This window comes from Balaenoptera physalus (genome assembly GCF_965194825.1).
Source record: "Balaenoptera physalus genome assembly, chromosome: 14".
In the NCBI taxonomy this organism is placed as follows: domain Eukaryota; kingdom Metazoa; phylum Chordata; class Mammalia; order Artiodactyla; family Balaenopteridae; genus Balaenoptera; species Balaenoptera physalus.
This window is the reverse complement of record NC_138893.1, coordinates 30030555-30052078: the sequence shown is the minus strand read 5'-3', so window position 1 is coordinate 30052078 and position 21524 is coordinate 30030555. Positions and strand designations below refer to the sequence as shown.

The 21524-nt window shown below is 57.0% G+C and overlaps 1 protein-coding gene across 5 annotated transcripts in view; it reads right to left on the bottom strand.

Annotated features, from left to right (window-relative positions):
* Nucleotides 1–21524, bottom strand: part of FAM53B (family with sequence similarity 53 member B) — a 128931-nt gene that overhangs the window by 37267 nt on the left and 70140 nt on the right. For all 5 annotated transcript variants that reach the window (XM_082424682.1, XM_082424684.1, XM_082424680.1 and 2 more), the window contains exon 4: nt 17681–18459. In XM_082424682.1, coding sequence (XP_082280808.1) covers nt 17681–18459 — 779 coding nt within the window. The remainder of the gene's footprint in view (nt 1–17680; nt 18460–21524) is intronic.

Sequence of the window (21524 nt, the reverse complement as noted above, 5' to 3'; positions counted from 1 at the left end):
CCCTGTGGACGAGGTGGGGACGAGAGGACTGCGGGAGCAGCTCCTTCAAGGGAGACGCACATCTACTCATCCTCCTCCACGCCTCGTCTTCTCGCCGACGGCTTCACAGCAAGGCCGACGCCAACAGTGACGGTGGAAGTGGCTCCTGGTTGTACGAAGAACTTTCCGACCACATTCCTGGCCCCCGAAGGCGCTCCAGCCCTGGCCGCAGCCTCCTGGCTCCGGTTGCCAGTGGATTTCTCAGGCGTGGGGCGGCTCAGCCCTGGGACAGGCCGGCCTCTGTTGACTGAGTCTGAGGTGGAGTGCAGGGTAGAAACCGCGGCCGTCTGAGGCTCTTAAACGTCAGAGCCAACCTTCCCACCCTTATTTTCACAATGCTGTTCCAAAACCACCTCCCCGGGCCAAGTTCTGTTACCACAAAGTTAATATCCTCTAGCAACTTCCGAGTTGGTTGTCTGCCTCGGGGGCCAGAACACATCTGGCCAGCAGGGAGATTTCTGGATCCCCACCAGGGTGAACTTTCTAGGCGTTTGTCTTGAGTGACGAGAACCTCTGCTGTCTGCATCTGAGTTTTGTGCCACCATCCTGGGCGGAACAGCCTCACCAAAATTCTTCGAGGGACGGGAGAAAATCGAGGGAGGGAGTGAAAGCAGGAGGAAATGAACAAGCCTCCCTTTGGTCCACACTCTCCAAGCATGGCAGCGACAGAAGGGCAGCCTGGAGAAGACGGGAGCACTGAGAGTGGACAGGCGACCCAGCCAACGCTTCCAGAGCAAGGCTGCTGGGAGAAGGCAGTTTTCACTTTTAAGAAGGAATCGTGATTTTGTGCGCTGACACAGGAGAAGCAACTGGTTCTGACGCCAGCGCCCCAGCTAGCCAGAGCTCACCAGCTCCCGCAGCTCCTCTCCTGCAGCTCCCTGGCCAGCGCCTCCTTCTTTTTTGTTTTGTTTTGTTTTTTTGGCCACGAGGCTTGCAGGATCTTAGTTCCCCAACCAGGGACTGAACGCGGGCCCTCGGTAGTGAAAGCGCAGAGTCCTAACCACTGGACCGCCAGGGAATTCCCAGCACCTCCTTCTTATTTTCCACTTGAGGAGCATGGGAAAGGGCCGCGCAGGGGCCAAGTGTGGACCCAGCAGAGCCTGAGACAACTGGGTGGCCTGCGTGACATGACTGCTGGGATCATGGTGCTGGGCCCTTTCTAGGACTTGCTCTCCTTGAGAAATTGCCAAACAAATTCCAGTCGCTTTCCCAATAGGGAAACTGAGGCACTGGGTCATCTACATTAGGGGCTGATAAAATTCTCTTGAAGGGCCAGAGAGTAAACATGTTTGGCTTTGAGAACCTTGCGGTCTTTCTTGGACTATGAAAGCAGCCACAGGCAATAGTAAGAAACCGGCATGGCTGTGCGCCATTCAGACTTTATTTGCAAAAACGCGTAATGGTCGTTTGCTGACCCTGATCCACGTGGTTTGAGGGGACGGCTGTCACCACTCCTGGAAGGCACTGGCCATAATTGCAGAGAACCACTGAACCCCACTTGGGAGGCCCCAGGGGTCCACTTGGTGGAGCTCTAGTTAGAATATTAAATCTATTATTATAAAATATTAAGTCACATCCCATACAGAACTCAACAGGCCTCCGTCCCCTGGGGTCCTGCTCTGTCACAAGGGTGGACCCTACAGCCCCTCCTGGCACAGGCTCAAGGGCGGAGGGTCAGGGGAGGCCCAGGCGCAGAGGGGCTCACGGTTGCCCTCTGTACCACCTAACACCTCGAGGAAGAAGAGAAGGCGCCAGCAGACTGGAACAGAGGCGGATCCAGCTGCTGGATGCCCGGCCGCCAAAGAGGATCAACAGAGATTCTGAAACCTGGGTTGAGGACCACACTCTGCCTGTGTCTTTCCTTCTCCCCGCTGGCCAGCTCTGGGACAAGCCTCATGGCCACCAGCCTGCACTGCGGGGTCTCTCTAGGGCCCGGACAGTCGGGAAGGTCCGTGGAGGGAGGGGCCCTTCTTTTCCTCCACACCAGCCCCTCATGCTGAGCCTCAGGTGCTTGCTCTTTGTGTAGGTCCCTGGGCTTCATCAAGGCCACCACTGGTGCCCCCGCTTGGGCACTTGCTCAGTGCCACCACTTTGATCTTAAGTTTCAGATTTCGGTAATAATTCAATTTTATCCTACTTCATCTAGAATGGTGACAACTGTCACCTTAGACCGTCTAGACAGCTCCAACAGCTGGCACAGCGGGGACCAGATCAGGCTTCCTTGGAGATGTCATGTGAGATCCCAGCTGCCACCCCAAGACTGGGCACTGACTCCTGAGCCTGGCCACTGCATTGTGCTCAAACAGAGCCCCAGGTGCCCAGGGCCGACGTGTCCCACCAAGGGCCCACCACAGCCGAGGAGGGAAGGCTCACTCCTAGCCGACCCTCAGCTCCTGACTCTGGCCTCCGCTGGCCCTGACCCCCCACTGTGGAAACCTGAGATGATGGCATGGGCCTGGTGCCCCGAGCCCTGCCTGGCCCCCTGACGAGGAGTGCAACAAGCCTGGATCGCACAGCCTTGCCACACCCAGCCTTATGAGCCTGGCTGCCACTCGGAACCTCAGTTTCTTCTTCTGCAAAATGGGAACAGCAATCCTCACTTTCCAGGACTGTAATCAAGACAACATGTAACTACATGAACGCACGACTCATCCCTGGTCCACGGGGCGCAGTGGAGCACGGGGACACACAGGCACAGTGCAAGCACGCTGTCGCACATGGCAAGAGCCATCAGTGTTATCTTATCATTTACGTGTTGACCAAAGTTTCCAGGGGTGGGGCCCAGGCCACACAAGGTGCAGGGCTCCGGCTAAACGTTCTCGACATGAACCAGGCTGTCCTCATTCCTGGGGAGAAGGGTCAGTGTGGGCAGGAGAATGACTAGGCAGGTGACCCAAACCAAGGCAGAAGCCCCCGCTGCCTCGCTGCTCTGCTCAGGAGTGTTACCGCTGGCCTTCTTGGCTCCTAGGAGGAAGAGGAAGCCCTTTCTGACTCAGTTCATTTCCCTAAGGACAAACTTGGTCATCTTCCTTTTTCCCTGATGAACTTCCATGTTTTGTGGGGGAGAGGAAGAACTCACCTGAATGGCCTCGCAGAGGTCAACTCAGCCAGCTGACCCCCCTTCTGCACCAGGCCCTTGACCCTCAGGCCTAGAGGAACCAGGCAAGGAACCCCGAAGGCTCTGGGCCTAAGCAGATCAGCCTGCAGGGTGTGACTCCTACAGCCCCCCTTCTCCACTGAGGGCCACCAAATACATGGGCACAGCCTTCTCTCTGTCCTGGGGGGGCGCTCCCTGCAAACCTACCCCCAGCCCGACTGGGGTTCAAAACCCCACCATCCTGTTCAAAACTATCCTTGGCTCCCCACGGCACACAGAATAAGGTCCCAACTCTCCAGCTGGCTCTCGAGCCCCTCCACGCTCCATCCCAACCACAGCTCCAGCCAAACGGGCTGGTTTCCGGTCTGGGGAGCATCTATGTGCCATGTCTCTCCTCTCCACTCCAGCTGAGGCGCAGCCTGAGTGGCAGCTGGGGCACCATGCCTGGGCCCACCAGAGAGCATCTCCCCTTCCAAGGAGCTGAGCCCTGCACACGTCACGGTGAACCCGCCACGTGCCCCTGGTCCCTACTGCTGATTCCTGGAGGGCTCCCGTGAGTGTATCAACTGCCAGTTGAGAGTCTGTCCTGCAGTCATCACCTTATTTAACCCCAGCAACAGCCACTATGGATCCTATTTAACAGGTAAAAAGACCAAGGCTCAGAGGGCAGAGCTGCGAGCGCTGGTCATACTCTCCAGGTTTCTGCGTGATGATGTGTTTGATGCTGTGACCTCCAGAAGGTTGGGGCCGAGTGTCCTGTCCACTGCCGTACCCCTGGAGCCTACAGGGACCCGACACACAGCAGGTGCTTGGTAAACGATGGCTGAATGAAGGGATGAGTCCAGAACTTGAATCCGAACCCTCAGAGGACACGGCTACCTCACCAGCTTGCAGCTGGCTGCAGAGACACAGCTGCTCCCACCCGACCCGACCCCTCTGTAGCCTGCAAACTCCTTAAAGGTAAGGCCGGGGTCTTAGGCATGCTGGTCTCCCCTGAGCCCCTGGTCCAGGCACTCGTACATAGCTGGCATTCAACCAACGCATATGCTGGTTTGCACCAGCGCACAGGGTTCTTGCTGCTTGGAGTCGGAGGGCCCAGAAGGTTCCCATGGAGGGCGGGGCCGTGTCTGAAGTTCCCAGGCTGCTGAAGCTGTAGACCCCAGCTCCTGGGGGTCTATAAGTCCCTCCTGGCAGGGGGTGCAAACTAGAACCACAGATACAATTTCCAGGAAAACAGTGGTCAGGAGGCTGCCAAGCTCCAGGGACACGGCTGCTCGGGAACCACGTTCTACCCCTGGGCCATTTCCCACCTGCCCTTGCACCCCGCTGCTTGAGCGCTGGGGGCTGTGCAGCCCGCCCCCAGAGACAGGCCTAGAGCTGGTCAGCTGTGCGGAGCTCGTGCTGTGCTCAGGGGCAGGGGAGCAAATACACACCCCGGTCATCAGAGAGCAGGACGGCAGCACAGAGACGTGACCCAGGGCGGGTGGCACCGCAAAGCCTACCCCAGCGTCCCCACCCGGACCCCACAGGAAGAGCCCACCTGGCCAGCCCGTCAGGCCCCGTCTACTGCCGCTCCCCACCTCTCCCCCAGCTCTGCCCTGGCCACGTACAGACCGAGTGGGGCTGCACAGGCACGGTAACTCCAACAGAAAAAAACGCCTCGGAGAAGAAGGCAGGCTCTCCCCCTCCCCACAGACCTGCTCCACAGGGGGCACAGCAGGTGAGCCTGTGATGTCCCTGTTCCATGACGGAGCGGTCCCTCCAGCATCCAAACGCTCCGTGGCTCCCGGTCCCCTGGTAGAGAGAGCACAGCCCCAGGGAACTTGCACGTCAGAGCAGGGCCTCTTGCCACCCCTTCCTTTACCAGCTGGTGCCTGGGGCCTCGCGAAGGACAGGGTTTCTGAGTGGGTGGCAGAGCCGAGCCCCTTAAACCACGGCTGAGTCCCAGTCCCATCCCTCACGTCCCCACCCCAAAGCCTCCCTGCCTACCTGGGCCATGAGCTCCGGAGGCTGACGGCTCGGCCACCTAATTTGGTGTGGCCTTGAGCAAATGCACTGTCCACTACACGAGCCACCTTCCACCTGTGGCCACTGAGCACTGGACAAGTGGCCAGTCCAAGCTGAGATGTACTGTAAACGTAACACACATCCTGAGCTTGGAAACTTAGTGTTAAAAAAAAGAAAAGAAAAGCACACATCTCCACTAACGACTGATTCCTATTGATTGCACGTTGAAATGACACTGTTTTGGATATATTGGGTTAAATAAAATATATTATTAAATTAATTTTACCTGTTCCTTTTTTCTTTTTAACTGTGGCTGCTAGAAAATTTAAAATAATCTCTATGGCTCCTATTCTGTTTCTGCTGCACGGAGCTGAGACTCAGTTACCGCCCTTAAACCGGATAAGATTCGTCGACCTCACAGGGCTATTCTGAGGACAAAATTCGATGGGTGAGTCTCTTCTGCAAACCCACTCCCACCCCACTGGCCAGCAGTCAGCAGCCCCACAGCTGCTGCCTCTCACTCCACCTGTGTGGTCAGAGGCTGCCCTCTGAGGCCCCTGCGGCCCCAGGGCTGGGCAGGGCCGCCTCCCCATCCTCCGCTCCAGCCTCCCGGCCCCTCTCAGGCCTCCAGGCGGCGGGCTAGGCGGCCTGCTGCTTCCTTCACTGGGCTGCCCATCCAGCTAGTGACAATGACTTCAAGGCCACAAGCAGTAATAAGTCAAAGAAATAATAACGATGACAGTGGTGACAACACGGATCCCAGGGCCAACATTTCCTGAGGGCGTCTGTGCACCAGGCCTGCTGCAGGCGCTCCCACAAGCTCAAACCCCACATCACACAGAAGAGGACACGAGGGCCCAGAGCGGGACAGTGACTTGCCCAGGGCCACCTGGCTGGCGAGTGGTACACCAGCACTCCACGCCAGGCCCAACTGGCCCCGGAGCCCAGAACCCGCCCTTCCACTCCTGCCGTCCTAGGTGAGGGCAGACGCGGGCAGGGCTCACAGCTTCCCCACGTGCGTCACGCTGAAGCTCTGGTGTCTCCGCCGAGGGGCAACTAACCTCACACCAGTGCAGTTGCCATCTCCCTTCTCTTGCCAAATACTTAATGCTGCACCATCGGCCCACGTCTGCTAAAACGCTCGCCCCAAACACACTGCACTGTGCCGCTCCTCTCCTGGCCGTTTCTGAACGCAACGAAAAAGGGTCTTTTCTGCCGCTGGCTCCCCGGCCTGCATACTTGTTCCCATTTTTATTTGCCATCAATTCTTGGAAAATTCCATTGTCCAAGACTGTTCCAGATTAAAGTGAGATGGAACTCCTCTAGGTGGATTAGGCTTGTTTAAAGCTGGTCCCTACTATGAAGGGGCTACGGGAGGGTGCGCTGGCCCAGAGGTGGAATGCAGTTAGAACCCTCTGCAAGACTGGACCATGGCACTGAGTCCCAGGCAGGATCCGTCCTCCCACAGGGGGACACGTGATGCTCCAGGACAGAACGGCAGGACGGGAGAAGACCACCCAGATGGCCCACGAGGGCCCTCCCCTGGTCTCAGCATCTTCCTGGGGAACCCACAGGAGAAAGGGGCAGACAAGAAATTTGGGGTGATGGGGCGAGAAGAGCCCCTCGTGTGAGTGTGAGCACAGCTCCGGCCTGGCTGAGCCACCGGCACACCAAACCCTCAACGCCACCTTGCGCCTTGTTTGCCAAGTCAGCTCAGTCCTAGCTTGTTTGCTAGGACTCTTCCTTGTGGGACACAGAAGGCCCATTTCTCATACCTCTTTTCCCCATGTCCAGGCATGCCCACCATTTCAGAGGGAGAGCAGGACTCCAGGAGGGAAGGGAGACAAGTGCCCAAGGGCTGCGTCCAGAACAGCCTGGCTGGGGGTCAGAGGGGAGGCCGACCAGGCCCTGGGCTCAGGCAAGTGCAGGACTGGCTGCGACCCCCTTCCCTCCCACAGGACGAGCCACTCTGGGGATAAGGTGGATGGCAGTAGCCAAGGGCTTAAGAGATCTTCTGGCAAATCACAAAAATGGGTAATGAAGGCTCTGCTTTGGGGGCTAAGAGGATTATTACAGACTGTGGATATGTCCACCTGCAGGACATAACTGACATTTTCTGGGCGCCTCCCCTCGGTATGGCAGAGCCAGACTGCAGGGCTAGTCTCCCTTGTGCTCCAGCCTTGTACTATGGAAGGAACTGGAACAGGACAGCTGGGCCGCACTGCTTGGGCAGAGCTGAAACAGCCTCCTAGGGAGGCCCTGGTGCCGAAACACGGGACCTCTTCAAGCCCCCGGTGCCCTGGTTTACCAACCAGAAAACTCACAGCTCAAGAAATGCAAAGCCTGCCCAAGGGCTGGGAGGATGAGTCAGTTAGATGGTGTGATATTAGAATTTCGAGGCTACTTCATCAGTGTATGGGCCTAGTGGATATGATAAATAACAGTCATGCTTCCCGACAACGTCCTGAGGCCCTAGGTCAAAGCAGCCTGTGGTGAGAATGCCACCGCCTCCACCTTACCTTCAGGAAACCCGAAGCCTAGTCCCAGCCTCGCCCAGGCCCATGGTTCCCAAGTGGTGGCAGGACCCACCCCAGCAGGGGCCCTCTGGAGAGGTCGTGGCCCACGGGCCATGGGGGGCTGAAGAGTGGCCGGGGCTCTTGTCACTGCTCTCTCACTCGGCAAGCGAGCAGGCAGCCCACACTCAGTTTTCTCCCCTGAAGAGGAAGGGGAGGAGCCCTCCCAGGGTGGATGAGGGAGACGACACCCTGGAGGGGTGCCCAGAACAACCAATTCCCTCCCAACCCTGCTGCAAACACAGGCTGGTACTGTTAGGAGTCAGGACCCCGCTTCCCAGGGCCTGAGCCAGGCTGATGTGCCAAGATGTGGCAGCTGAACGCATCCCCTCCTCTGGTCACCTCCTCAGGGAGGCCTCCCCACCCCTCCAATCTGAAGCCGGCCACCTCCATCTCCTCTCCCCCACCTGGCATTACAAACCACACCAGCCTGCTTTAGTTTCCTTATGGCACACATATCGCCGTCGGAAATTATCTGGCCTGTGGTTTGCTTGCTTATTATCCCCCCTTTCTAGAAAGTAGCTTATAGAAAGTAGTGGCGATTGTGTGTGTCTTGCAGAAATACCTCCGGGCCTGCCTGAGTGCCACCCAGCAGTCACCAGGGAAGTACCTCTGAGTGCAGACGAGGTGGTGGGGAGTGGAGAGGAGAGCGGAGCAGGCCCCTAGCGTCCTGGCCTAGGACACCAGATGGTACCGAGAACAGCGGGCTCGCCTCGGCCTGCACAGCGCGCCCCACGGCCAGGCCCTAGGACGCGGGAGCTGCATGGAGGTGGGAGGGCAGGGGTTCCCCCAGGTGGCAAGGGTCAGCTCAGAGCCCGGAGCTGCCTATCGTCTCAGCTCCAGGCCACTCCCGCTCTGCACTCTGCTCTGGAGCCGGGGCTCTGCCATCTGCCCCCTGCAAGGCTATGTCCATGCGAGGGCCGGAGGAGGGGGCAGGGCTGGGCATCACCCCGTCAGCTTCCTGTGTCACTGCCCCCCCGCCCTGCTCCTCACCCGCGGGAGCAGTTTGGTCCATTCACAGCACTTGCCTCCAGTCTGCAGCTTTTCCAGCATCCACAGAACCGACTTCTTCGCCCTCCCTCTCCTCAGCCCCACGGGCCTGCGGACTCCCAGCTGCCGGGCCTTCCAAAGGGCAGCCTCTTCCCGGTGGGAGCAGCTGCCGGCAGTAGCCGCCTCCGTGATACCCGGTGTGCACACCTCGGCTTCTCGGTTCTTCAGGAACCTGGTTAACAACTGTCCACAGGGACCTCTCTGGACACACGGGGTGGCTTCCGGCCCCGCCAGGAAGGCCCTGGCTAATCCAGGCCGCCGGCCCCGCTCTCCACGCACAGGGCTCCGTCAAGCGAACGGCTGCGGCGCTGCTCCGCCCGCCGCACCACCACCACCCTCTCCACCAAGACGAGACGCGTTACAGGCCCCCGCACTGTCTCAGGCAAGGCTCTGGGCCTGTGGCCTTCAGTGACATACCAGGATGTGAGCTCACTGCTACTGCGCGCAAATGAAGCTTCTGGTGGTTGCCTTGTATTCTAGAACCAGCCATTTCTTTTGTTTTCCAAGACAGAAAAAAAAGCCACCCCTCGCCCTCCCCAAAAGGAATTATCCAAGAGTTCTACTATGCCGAACTTTCAAAGGAGGCCTTGTTAATCTTCTCGCCATAAATAGGCAATTAACACCCACTCCGAGTCCAGTCAAACCAAGTTCCTGCCGGCTTGGGGACGTGGCAAAGGGCTGGCCGGCCCTCCTGCGTGGCATTTGCTTTCTTTAGTTCTCGACTGTGGCCTGAAGCTGCAAGAAAGGCCAGGAATTCAGGACGGCTGATTCCACAAAAATTTTACAGATAAATGGCTCATGTCAACAGGGATTCTATGTTGATGCCACGCTTGGGACAACGGGGGGACTATGTTACAAAAGGTGAAACGGGCATCATTTCACCCTGTGCAGGTCCCCACGAAAGCCAGCGGCCTGTACAGGATAAAAGGCACAGGTAGACGGCAGGCGCGTCACCTCAGGCCCGGCTCGTAATTAGTCACACGTCCGTCTCAGTGACCCCGCTCCGTGCTTCCCTGTCTCCGGCCCTCCCAGGGGCAGACCCACAGGCTCACCGAGGGCCTGGAGCTCCTTCCGGGGAGGCGTTATCCCGCCATCCCCAGTAAGGACGTAGGGGTAAGACAGGGAGTGCTGAAATCCTTCCGGGTTTCTGTCAAGCGGCCCCCTTGCCCTGCATCCTTCCAGGCTGGGCTGAGGTCACTGGGCTCCGTTAGCGGATTCACAAAGGCCACTGCAGGCCCCTCATTTTCCAGAGACGCTGCCTCAGCTGATGTACACAGACCAGACGCGGCACAGCTTCGACGCGACCCAGTGTGACAAGCCCTCAGAGCTGTGACAGCATCCTCCTGCGGCCCCGAGCTGCCCCGCCTTCTCCAGCCAAGTCCAGAACAGGGGACCCAGTTTCAAGTGGACAAGGACGGAGAAGCTTCAGCAAAGGTGTCGGAGGCTTGGAGGCAGGCGTGACAAGAAAGGGTAGGAATCGGTTTCCTCAGGGTGGGAAAGGGCAGCCTGGGCTGGCAAAGCACTGATGCATAAGGGTTTGGGGGCGGGATGGTCTCAAGGACACTTGTGGAAACAAAACGAATCATGGTGACCAGCTACACTTCACTTCTACTGAGAACAGATCATGAAGAAATACAGGCAAAGTGAGGGCTGCAGGTGAGATAACAAAAGGGACTTACGATCAGCAAACTCTAAACACGATAGCTTAAAGACAGTTATCTCTGGGGATTAGGGTGACTGATTCTCGGCCCAGTGAGGTCTGTGGCTTGGAAGCTAATGACAAGATCAACCCCCTGGCTGGGCCTGTTGGTCGCGCCTCCAGAATGTCTCAGCCCCGAACAGGAATCAGCGTGCCCCCTGCCCTGGTCTAGCCCACGGTCCTATCTGCCAACAGCCCCCTGCCTCCCCCACCCCCCAGTCTATGCTGCTCCCCCCAGCCAGGAGCTTGAGGGCGGGGCTGTCACTCCCCTGCTTAAAACTCTCTAACGCTTCCCCCTGCGCTCAGAATTAAAGACAAACATCTTCAGAGGACCTCCCGAGAAGGCCCTGCGCTCGGGTCCCCTGCCCCCATCATCCGCTCTGCTCCAGCCACACCGGGCTCCTCCCAGCCCCTTCCTGACTCTGACCTTTGCGCACGCACTCGTGCAAGCCCCCGTACCCACCCCACCTGCACTCTTCCAGGGCCGCCTCAGGGCTTATTTCCGCGGTCCCACAATTCTAAGGCACTGTGAGAACACTCTGGAAGCCTGGCCTCTTTTAAATGCTACCAGGGACCAGAGATGCCCAATGCACACAGCAGGCGGACAGGGCACTGACAGCCACACCGAGGTCCTGGCCATTCACTCTGCCGCCCAACACAAGACTTCAGCAGGCACGCGGAACCACCACGCGTGGGGACTTGCCTTGGAAACATCCAACACAACAGAGTAGACGTTTTCCAGACGTTCCCCACAAAGCAGGGCCGGAGATGTCCTCAGATGCGCCTCCCACCGGCCCACAGGCTGTGGGCTCCTGGGGCAGGGCGTCCGCCTCCTGCCTCCACGCCTGGCACGGGAGCGGGGCCTGGCCAGCCGCGGGTGCCCCAAGCTCATGCGGGGAGCTGGAGGGGCTTCCACCTGGGCACCTGGGTTATGAAGCAGAGGCCCCATCCAGAAAGCCCTGGGCACCCCCAGAGCTCTGTCGCCTCAAACACCCTTCGGCTCAGAGAGGCTCTCAATTAAAGCATGGAAAATCACCGAGTGGCGTTAAAAGCTGCCTCCCTGGCATGTCCCCAGTTGAACTCCTTCTATTTTTCTTTTCCCCAGGAGATCAAAGCTATTGTGTCAACACTCGGCCCTGATCCGAGTGACCTTAAGCAGATGGCTTATGCAACCTGGTGGCTGTGCCTGGGACACAAGGAAGGATCCAGGGGTCTGAATGGGGATTTCCTCAAATTATGAGAACCCCCATCAGGGCTTCTGTGGTGTTTCTGAGAGAAAGGAAGGACGAGAGAGAGCTGAAACTCTTCTCCCGCCCGGGCCCTGCCCTGCTCCATGGCTGCAGGGTCACGACACCCCGTACCAGAAGCAGCAAGCCCAGCTGACCGCCGGAGCCCACGAGACAGGCCACAGGGTGCGGCTCTGACGGGAAAGCATCATCCCTGGCTGGACGCACGCCACGCGAGTCCTGCCCACACCCATGAGAAACAGGAACTGTCATCCCCATTTTACAGACAAGAAAATGGAGGCTTACAGAGGGTGACCTGCCCAAGGGCACACAGCTCAAAAAAGTAGCAGAGTGGGGAACTGAGCCCCACCTGACACCAGAGCTCACACTTTCTCCTCTACGCCGCCCTCTGTGTCCCGCGAGTGTCAGCTACCTGGAAGGGGCACCTGGGGGCAGATCACGGCACAGGAGGAGCACGGAACCCGGTCTTCCCAGCCTCCTCAGGAGCCGCGTGGCTTTGCGCAAGTCACCAACTCTCCCGGACTCTCGAGTGAGGGGTGAACAAGAGCAGAGGTGGCAGATCACTTAGCAGTGGCTGCCAAGATCACGGAGGGGAAGATTCTAGACTTCCTCTGAGTTCAACCAGAAGGACCACCGCAACTGACCAGCAATGTCTGTCAAGAGCATGGAAGGAGCTGCCACCCTTGGCATCCACTGCTCTGATGGCCTGGGTCTTAAAGGCTCTCTTCCTTTGTTCAAGCCCATCCTGTTTCCTCACGGGAAGCAACTATTCCCATGTGCCCACAGTGGTTTTGCCTTTACTTTTATTTAGCATTTATATCATCCCAGTTGGAATCCCAGGGCTTTCCATGACTATTCCTCAAAGATCTTAACACCCATCTGCATTCTGTGTTGTGAAGGGCGACCCACCTCTGAACTCCTCTGCTTGCTGCCAGCACAGTTCCCCGCAACCGCAGGAAGGATGCTAAGGGTGCAAAGGGGCAGGAAACTGGAGCCAGTGAGGTGGCCGGCCGCTGGCAGAGGGGGCAGAAGGCCATAAAGGCTCAGGCAGGCCAGGCCTGAGCCCAGGACTCTGCCAAGAGAAAGCACAGCTGGCCTGAAGCTGCCAGGGCTGCCGGAGTGCAGCCAGTGGTGTGAGGGCCACCGCTCGTTAAAGGCAGACCCCCCCAGCACACAGGCCAGAGCAGGAGGCTGACCGGGGGAGCGTCACCCAGGGGCGACCCTGCCAGCAAAGAGGCACGAGTCACTGAGGAGCGTCTGCGATGAGCCTTCCGCTGACCTCCCCCACCAACCCCTCACCCTTCAGAGCCCACGCAGCCCTGGCCAACCTGCTCTCCTGGACTCGTCCGCAGGACCGTGGCTCTCAGCGTAGTTTCTACCTCATGCTTCTTTCCTACCCCACACTGCCCCCGGCCAGCTTTCACCGGCCCCTCCAACATCTGCTAACACAACAGTTGCTGCCTGTTCTGAGGCCTGCTCTGGGAGCTTCGGGGGCTCAGTGTGTGGGCAGCTGCAATCAATCAAACCTCTGTTCCAGCATCCTGACCCCTCCTCACAAACGTCTCCCTTCTGTTGGAAGCACTGTTGAGAAATACAATTTGTTGCTCTTTCAAGCTGACCAGCTTGGAGTTAAAAATACAGCAGGGCCTGTGACACCCAGGGCATGGCGTTCAGCGGGTAATCCTTGATTGTCGCTTTTGCCGAAATCTTCGCTCACACACATGCGATCCATGTCTAAATGGCCACGCACAGCCCAGGTCTCACTGGGAGTCAACCAACGCTTGGTGGTCAAACCAGGCCTCAAAAAAGCAGTAATAAATAATGTCAGCGCAAGTCCCACTAATAAACAGCTCACATGCTCAGGCTGGCCCTGCCCTCAATGGCACACACTGTCCTTTTGCAAAGAGGCGGCTGCAGCTCCACATAAACCACCAGGCAGAAGGCGGCTCGACAGACCACGTGAGGAAAGCTGCGCACGGAGGTCAGCAGGACCAGCCCTGGCGCGCACGAGGCAAGACTGACCCCCGGGCCACCTTCGAGCATCCGGCTCTGTGGAACGAGGGGCTGCAGTCACGGTTACGGGGAGGGAGGGCCTTTCGGGGCCAGGTCCTTGCACCATCCCTCCCCGCGGGGGCCCCCTCCCTACAGTCACCCGCCCTCACTCAGGACCCAGCTCCCTGCCTGAGAGCCCGGCACTCAGGCTGTAAGAAGCAAAGACAATCTGAACGCAATTCTCACCAGCCCCCTCCCCCACTGCTGCGAGGGACAAGAGCCACGGCTGCTGCCAGCTGGGAGCTGTGCCCGGAGACCCGGCTGGGAGGGCAGGGCGCCCGCAGGGGCGTCGGGTGGGCTCCTGGGGTCCCTTCCATCCTGGTACCACGGGTGACAGACATGAGACAAGAACGCTCACACATGCCAGCCTCCTCTGGCAGGTGGCGATTCTGATTCTCTCCCCATTTCACAACCCCCAGCTCTAAAACATGGAGTTTACCGCAGGCCGAGCAGGGTTGCAGGGCAGGCCTCCTTCCCATTTTCAAAAGAGAAGGATGAGGCAAGAAGAGGAACCAGCAAGAAGAAATAAGTGGCAAGGACAGAAGAGGGAGGGTAAAATCAGAAGGAAGGAGATGTCGGATAAAGAAAAGGGGCGTCTTCAGAACGTCACCCTCTAAGCCCAGTTCTGCCTCTGTAGATGCCCAGAACAAGCCCACGCCTTCCCTCCCAAGCCCTGCCATCACGACGACAACAGTCAGTATCTGTCAGCGCTCCCTGGGCCAATGTGCAGGTGATGTGTGTGTAGATAAAGACACACACATGTATCAAAAGATATCACAGATACACACATTTATACACAGACATCCATACATAGCTACACACATACATACATGGGCACACAGACACACTGACACATTTACACAGCATACACACACACACGCACACATGCGCACATACGTGACTTCCCCTATTCCTCCCAACAGTCCTATGTTGGTGGTGGTGGCAGTGCCGGTATTATCTGCTGCACAGAGATGTTAAGCAATTTGCCCAGGGCTGCCAGCCTCCTGCCCCATCTCTGAGGCCTTCTGATTTGTCAATGCCCCGCCCCCCCAAATGAGGATCTAAAGGTGAACACCGTGATCTAGAAGGGTCTGTTTCCTCAGGAGGGGCCGGGAGGGACACAGCCCAAGGTCACATCTACCTCTCAAGGCCTCGGCTTCTAGCTCAGAGCCCATACCTCAGAACGGTGCCCATCCCAGGGCCTCCCTGTGTGCACGAGGACCTCAGGGCGTTTGGCCTCTCCTGCCCTCCTGACTCTCCCGGGGTCCCTCCCTGGTCCCTTTTCTGTGGCAGCCGGGAGAGGCTCTGGCTACCATCCTTGCTCTGGGCGTCGCTGGTGCTCACACAGACCCCAGGGAGGTCCCAGGGAGGTCCCAGCCCCGGTCAGCGCCTCTGGTGGCCGGGGTTTATCAGAGCTGCCCGTTGTCCCAAAGGTCTGACCGCAATGCGCTCACTCTGTACCTTCAGCCCGAGTCTCTCATGCACCTGGGCCCAGAGCCCACGCACACGGGGGCTCCTTGACAATGATGCTCACGCGGAACCCCTCCCGCCAGGGAGGCGAACGTATAAAGCAAGATCAAAAGACCCACGAGAGAGAGTCTGCGATCCGGCTGCAGGAAAGGGTAGCAGGACACAGAGAGCAGCGCTGACGCTCGGCACAAGCCAGCCTTCCTACCGTTGTGCAGACGCGCTCGCTTCCCGGCAGCTACAGATGCGGGTCAGAGCACGCGCAGGCCAGGGTCTGGGGGCAGTAAGTCCTGCACCAACCGCTGTCTGGCTGCGAGCAGGTCCCCGCCTCCCTCCCCCAGCAACACCACCACTCACAGGGTGCCGGCTGCAGGGCCCCACGTGCTCCAGGCTGCATCCAGGGCTCTTCAAATGCACAGAGGTGGCCCTGGGCCCGGCTTTCAAGGCTCCCGGAGGAGGAAGGCCCACCTCCCGAGGCCATGAATCACCCGGTTGGGGGAGCCGAAGCAGGCGGCGCCCCAGGGGAAGAGGGCTGGCTGGGTCTAGAGGCTTGATGGGGGGCGGCTCAGGGCCCATCTATCCCCAGGGCTCTGGCCACAGCCCCTCGGCCCACGCGCTTCCCAGGGGCCCCTTCTCTGCTTTCCCGGGACCCTGCCCTCTCCAGGCCTTGGCTAGGGAAAGACAGGCAGAATGAGGGCAGACTCCTGAGGACCTTGGAGGGCTGCCTGGAGCCAGGGAAGCAGTCCGTACATCTGGGCACAGTCCCACCGGGCGGAATATCTTTAAATGGTTTCTACCCAAGTGAGGACGGGGAATGTCTCCAGTGATGCCAGTGGTGTTATTCCAACCCGTGGCTAGTAAAATACAATTACACCTGTACGTTGTTTTTATGACCTATCTAGCTTATTAGCTAATAAAATAAGCTCAGCATTAAAAATTTAACTGCAGCCATTTATCGTACCCACAACTCAGGGCTCTGGGTTTCCTTCAGCAGTCACCCAAATCTGTTACCTTTCCAGCCTTTTTACCTATTTATATTTCTCCAGGAAGGAAAATTCCACCTGCCTGTCCAACTTGAATGAATGTGTTCGATCGCTGTCTACCTTGGACACCCCTGGAGAGGCGCTGGGAGGAAGGGAAACTGACCATGAGGGCAGGGTCTGGGCTCTTGGACAAAGGTGGCCAGAAAGGCTGGACTCAGGGGTCACGTGGGTGGTCTAGACCAGAGATACCTGCACCTCTTCTTTTGGGGGGACCTCTAGGCTTGGAGGGAGAACTAGAAGAGAAGGAAACGCCAAAACAGAAGCTGTATTTTCATTCTGAAATGAAAGGAGGCCCGGCTGAAAAAGCAGCACTGGCCACTGAAGGAAGGCAGTGGTGCCCGCCTGGGAAGGGGTGGACACGACAAGCCTGCCCGCACAGACGTGGCCATACGCTCACGAGCGAGGCCAACCTCTCACCGCCAAGCTAGTCCCCACTCCCTCAAGCCCAGCCGTGACAGGTACTCACATAACAAGACTAGAAAAGATAATGCTCAAACCGTGGCTCTGAGCACCTGAGGAACCCCTGAACACAGAACCCAGAGCGCCGCGTTCTACCCACCACACCCATCTGTCCTCGAGTGGGCAGGTGGTCACAAGGACCAGCCCTGCTCCCTGGGCCTCACTGTCACGCTCTGATCCTTGGGACCCCGCAGTGAGAACCAAACGCAGGCGGCGCTCAGGCTTGGAGGCTGTCCTGATAATGGTGTATTAACTCCAAGTTCATCTCATTCAAACCCATACCCAAGATCAGTGTTAGCATGAGGCAGGGCTCTGAGACTCGGAGGATAAAGCACAAGTGACAGGGGTGTGTGGCCAGAGGCCTCGCCTACAGTGAACAGCAAGGATGATTACACAGGTGGCACAGAGCAGAGTGATCACAATTTCTTGATGGTCTCACACTGTTGGCAGTTTTAATCAAAAGAATAAGTGCCTCCCCCCATTCCTCGTTCTTTAAAACTATCACCCACGGCCCTGATCTCAGGATCAGCATGATCCGAGAGACGCTGAATCCCGGCCTGTGCCAGCAGTTCCTACGGCGGCTGCAGGGATGGGCTCCTGGGAGAGGCTCCAGAAAGTGCCAGGAGGGGGACCACCAGTGTCTGGTGATGCTGGACTGCCCGACACCCTGCCTCTCATCATCTGTCTGCTCCTGTACCACTAGCACGTGTGCAGAGGGAAAGAGCATTTCTGATTTTAAATGGAAAGAAATAGATGTTTAAAAAAAAACAAAGAAAAGGGGGGCTTGATTTCATCTTTCACTGTATAGAATTTTAAAAACGAGGAAATAAACCCACTTCCTGGGCATTTCTGACACTGGCACCCTGCAGTTGCCCGGGATGGGCCAGGAGCCGTGGCGGCTCCGGTAAGCACCTGGTTGCTTCTGCAGCGCCTTCTGGGGCTCTTACCTGCGCCATCTTGGCCAGGTCCAGGGAGGGCCTCTGCTCCTGCACCTCCTCGGGACGACGCCGCTTGACGCCGACCTTCTTGTCGTTAAGGACACACGGCTGGGAGCGGCTGCGGGAGAGCCCACTGGAGCGTCTGGCCAGCTCCGGCGTCGAGGCAGGGGTGCTGCTGGCTGAGGGGGGACAGTACTCCGCAAAGGAGAACTGCTCGTGCGAGCAGGAGAGGGACCGCTGCATGTCCAGTCGGGCCCCGCCCACGGGGCTCGGGTCGGGGCCCCAGATGTCGCCTGCCTGTCTGCAGGTGGCCGAGCCCGGTGCCCCCTGGCAGGGCTGACCGCCAAATCGGGGGTGAAGTCCCGCCTGGTCGTAGGGCGAGGAGAGCACGTTGGCGCGGGACGGGAGGCTGAAGCTGGAGCTCCTCTGCATGGTGCTGAAGCCGTTGGAGTAGCGCTGGACGCTGCCCCCGCTGTAACAGCGCCTCTTCTCAACAGGAGTCCAGACTTTGGACCCCAGGGGCCTCCACGACGTTCGGCAGCTGGACATCTCGTCGGAGAAGGACAGCGACCGGCACTGGCGCTTGCTGGGGGGCGCTGAGGGGTTCCCGTTGTGGTCACTGAGGCTGAGGTCTTTGATCAGGTTGGTGACCGCGCAGGCAGTCGCGGCCTCCCGGTGCCACAGAGCGCCGTCCTGACACTTGTCGGGCAGGCACTCCCAGATGCTGGCGCTCGGCTGGTCGATCTGAAGAGGGCACTTCCTGTCCAGGTCTCGCCATCTGTCATTTTCTGGTTCGCAAACGACAAAGAGAAACAGGATTTGAGAAGGCCTTCGTGCCAGCCCTCTACCTCCTCACCAAGAACCCGTCTTAAACAGGATGTTAGAGCCAGAAAGGCCCTTAAAAGCCATGCAGTCCAACCTCGCTTCACAGGTGAGAAACTGAGGCTCAGAGAGGGGACAGGAGGCCCACGGTGCTGAGCCAGAAGCAGGGCTTCTGCGTCTAGGATCCAGGCAGCCCTCAGGACGCCTGCGACGGTTTCCTCTCCAACATACCGTACTACTGCCTTCCAGGAAAGTCCAAAGCACTACTGTTCACCCCAAAGGCTCCTCATTTTCTAGAAGGGAAACTGACTTGCCTCACCCCTGCCCTGGCCGGCAGCAGAGTGGGGGCAACGTGTCTGTTACGTCCCGCCTTAGGGCTCTGCTGCTCTGGGGCTGGGACTCGACGCCCTGGCGGGAAGACCACAGCCAAAGATGAGTCTGTCAGAACTTCAGAGGGGCTGGAGGCGCTGCCAGCTTAGTGCATCTGAATTCCATCCTTAAAATACTTGCTGACAATGGAAACTGGACATTTCATGGATTTACGTCCCCTCCACCAAAATGTTCCACAACCAGCAACATTAGCTGCCAATCACTGAGGACTTTCCTTGTGTTCACTTGCTCTCTGGCTGAAATCGAGGACAAAGTGGCTAAATTCTATAGAAGTAAGTCTTGGGCTGCAGAGACGTAAGGGTACAATTTCAGCTTACACATTCGGGTCTCTCCTTGAATGCATGGATAAACAAGTTAACCCTGCTAGGAAATGCGGACTTTTGCACTTGAACCCTTACTTTAGAGAAATATTCAAGAACTGCTTGTTAGTTTTCTACTATGGAATCAGGCACTGTGCTGAGAATTTTAGGAGAACAAACTTGACACAGTTCTTGTATTCAAGTTCACAATACAAAAGCAAAGTTAAGAAATATGCTGTGCTGCCAGGGGTCAACATGCTACCACGTTTCTATGTTTTTCTAATCTACACATATTTATAAACTGTGCAATTGTGAATATGGAGAAAAGTATGGCTGAGTCAGTCAGTAGAAGGAGAGAAGTAAAATCTGAAACGACAGTCAGTAGCTATTTCACACACACTGATTCTCAGCACTGCAATCAGTTACTGCACATCCACCGTGGGTGGTGTAACCCCACACAGTGCCCTGCACGGCTACCACTGCTGCCCAGATGGGGAGACCCAGGCTTGGGGGGGTTGAGTAAGTGGCCCCGAGCCACATACCTAAGAAGTGACGAGATGCAGACCCAGGCTGACCCAACCCAAAGCCCTTTGCTCTTTTCGCTACACTGCAGCACTGAGGGAACCACGAGGCAGTCTGACCTTGGCCCTGCCCTCAAGGAGTTTACTAGTCGTTCAAGATGAGCCATCACTCAGAAAATTGTGACGTCCTTGCTCCAGGCAGCAAGGACTGTAGGACCATCTTCTCTACCAGTGGCCACTTCTCAAAGGGCCCCGAGAGACACACCTAAGGAACTCACTCCATGCTGAGTGCCACAAGCAGCAACTACTGGACAGGTTCAAAGGGAATGACCAGTGAGGCCCAAAAGGAGCTTCACGAGCCAAAGGAAAAGCCAGATCAGGGCTAAACGTGACGCTGCCTCCTCCAGGGCACCCTGTGCACCCATGAGATGCAGAGCCTGAGGCGCTGGGACCCTGGACAGGGGACATGGCGGGAATCGTCCAGAGGCTGTTCCCACAGGAGGGCCTTAGAAGCTGGAGAGGCAGGAGAGAGATCTGCCAAGTTAGGCCAGCTGGGAACAAAGCAGGACTGACGCTAAACATCCAGTTCAACTCATCCCTGAAATCTGCCCAGGCCCTGACACACGGCAAGTCCCGATACGTGTTCCTGTAACTTAATCATTACTAAAAACTGACAAATCATTACTAAAAATTATCTTTTTGCAAATAGCATTTATGTTGTTCAAAATAGGTCCTCACTACCTACCACTCCTCAAATATTCACCATTCTTTTTTTTTTTGGCCACACCGTGCAGCACGTGGGATATCTTAGTTCCCCAAGCAGGGATCGAACCCGCGCCCCCTGCAGTGGAAGCGCAGAATCTTACACACTGGACCGCCAGGGAAGTCCCTCACCATTCTTTTAAAAGAGTTTCAATTTGACATCTGTCAGCAGTTGTAAGTTCAGTAAACTAATACTAGAGCAAAATGTTTAAAAATACAAACTAACCTTGACTGAGTCAAGACAATCTCTGATTTAGAAGAAGAAAAGTTATCCTCAGAAACAAGTGGAGATTTATGTATGATGATGTTCTTCAAAATGATATGAGTGATGGCAAAATGGTAAACACAACTAAAACGTCCTACAGTAGGGGGCTGGTTAAATAAAGTACCAAGGAATACCATGGAGCATGAAAAAAGCAGTTTCAAAGAATATTAATGATGTGGAGAAATGCTAATGATGCAATACTAAGCATAAAGAAACAGGATACAAAACTGTATAGACAGCGTGATTCCTATTTAGTGAAATACATATGTTATATGGGAAGATAAAAAGGAAATAAACGAAAATGTTCACGGTTGACTGGCAGAGAGCTAGTTGATTTTTCTCATTTTTGTTTCCCTGGAGCGTCTACGCTGTCTATAAGGACAAATATGTGGAGGACCAGGGCCTATGACCCCATCCTCCTCTGGGTTTGCTCCTTTGGTCTTTTAGGAAGTTCCCATCAAACAATGCTCACCACTGACTCCCCTTCTGGGACAAGGCATTGAGGTGCCACATGGGCCACAAATGTGGTCGATGAGGAAGGAACCAAGGACCCAACCGAGGGCAGTGAGGACACCAAGATGGCACCACAGTGGCCCCAACTTAAGGAGCCTAGAGCCCACTGGAGACGGTCTCTGTCCCAGGCCTTGGGAAGCCTGGGAAATTAAAAGAGATTGGGCCTATCCTCAGAAGATACCACTTTCTGTTCCATTTTTCTTTCACCGTCCTGGAATTTTCCCCATCTCTAGGGAGATAGTGAGACAAAGGGCAAGTGGAAGCCAGTTAAGCATGAACAT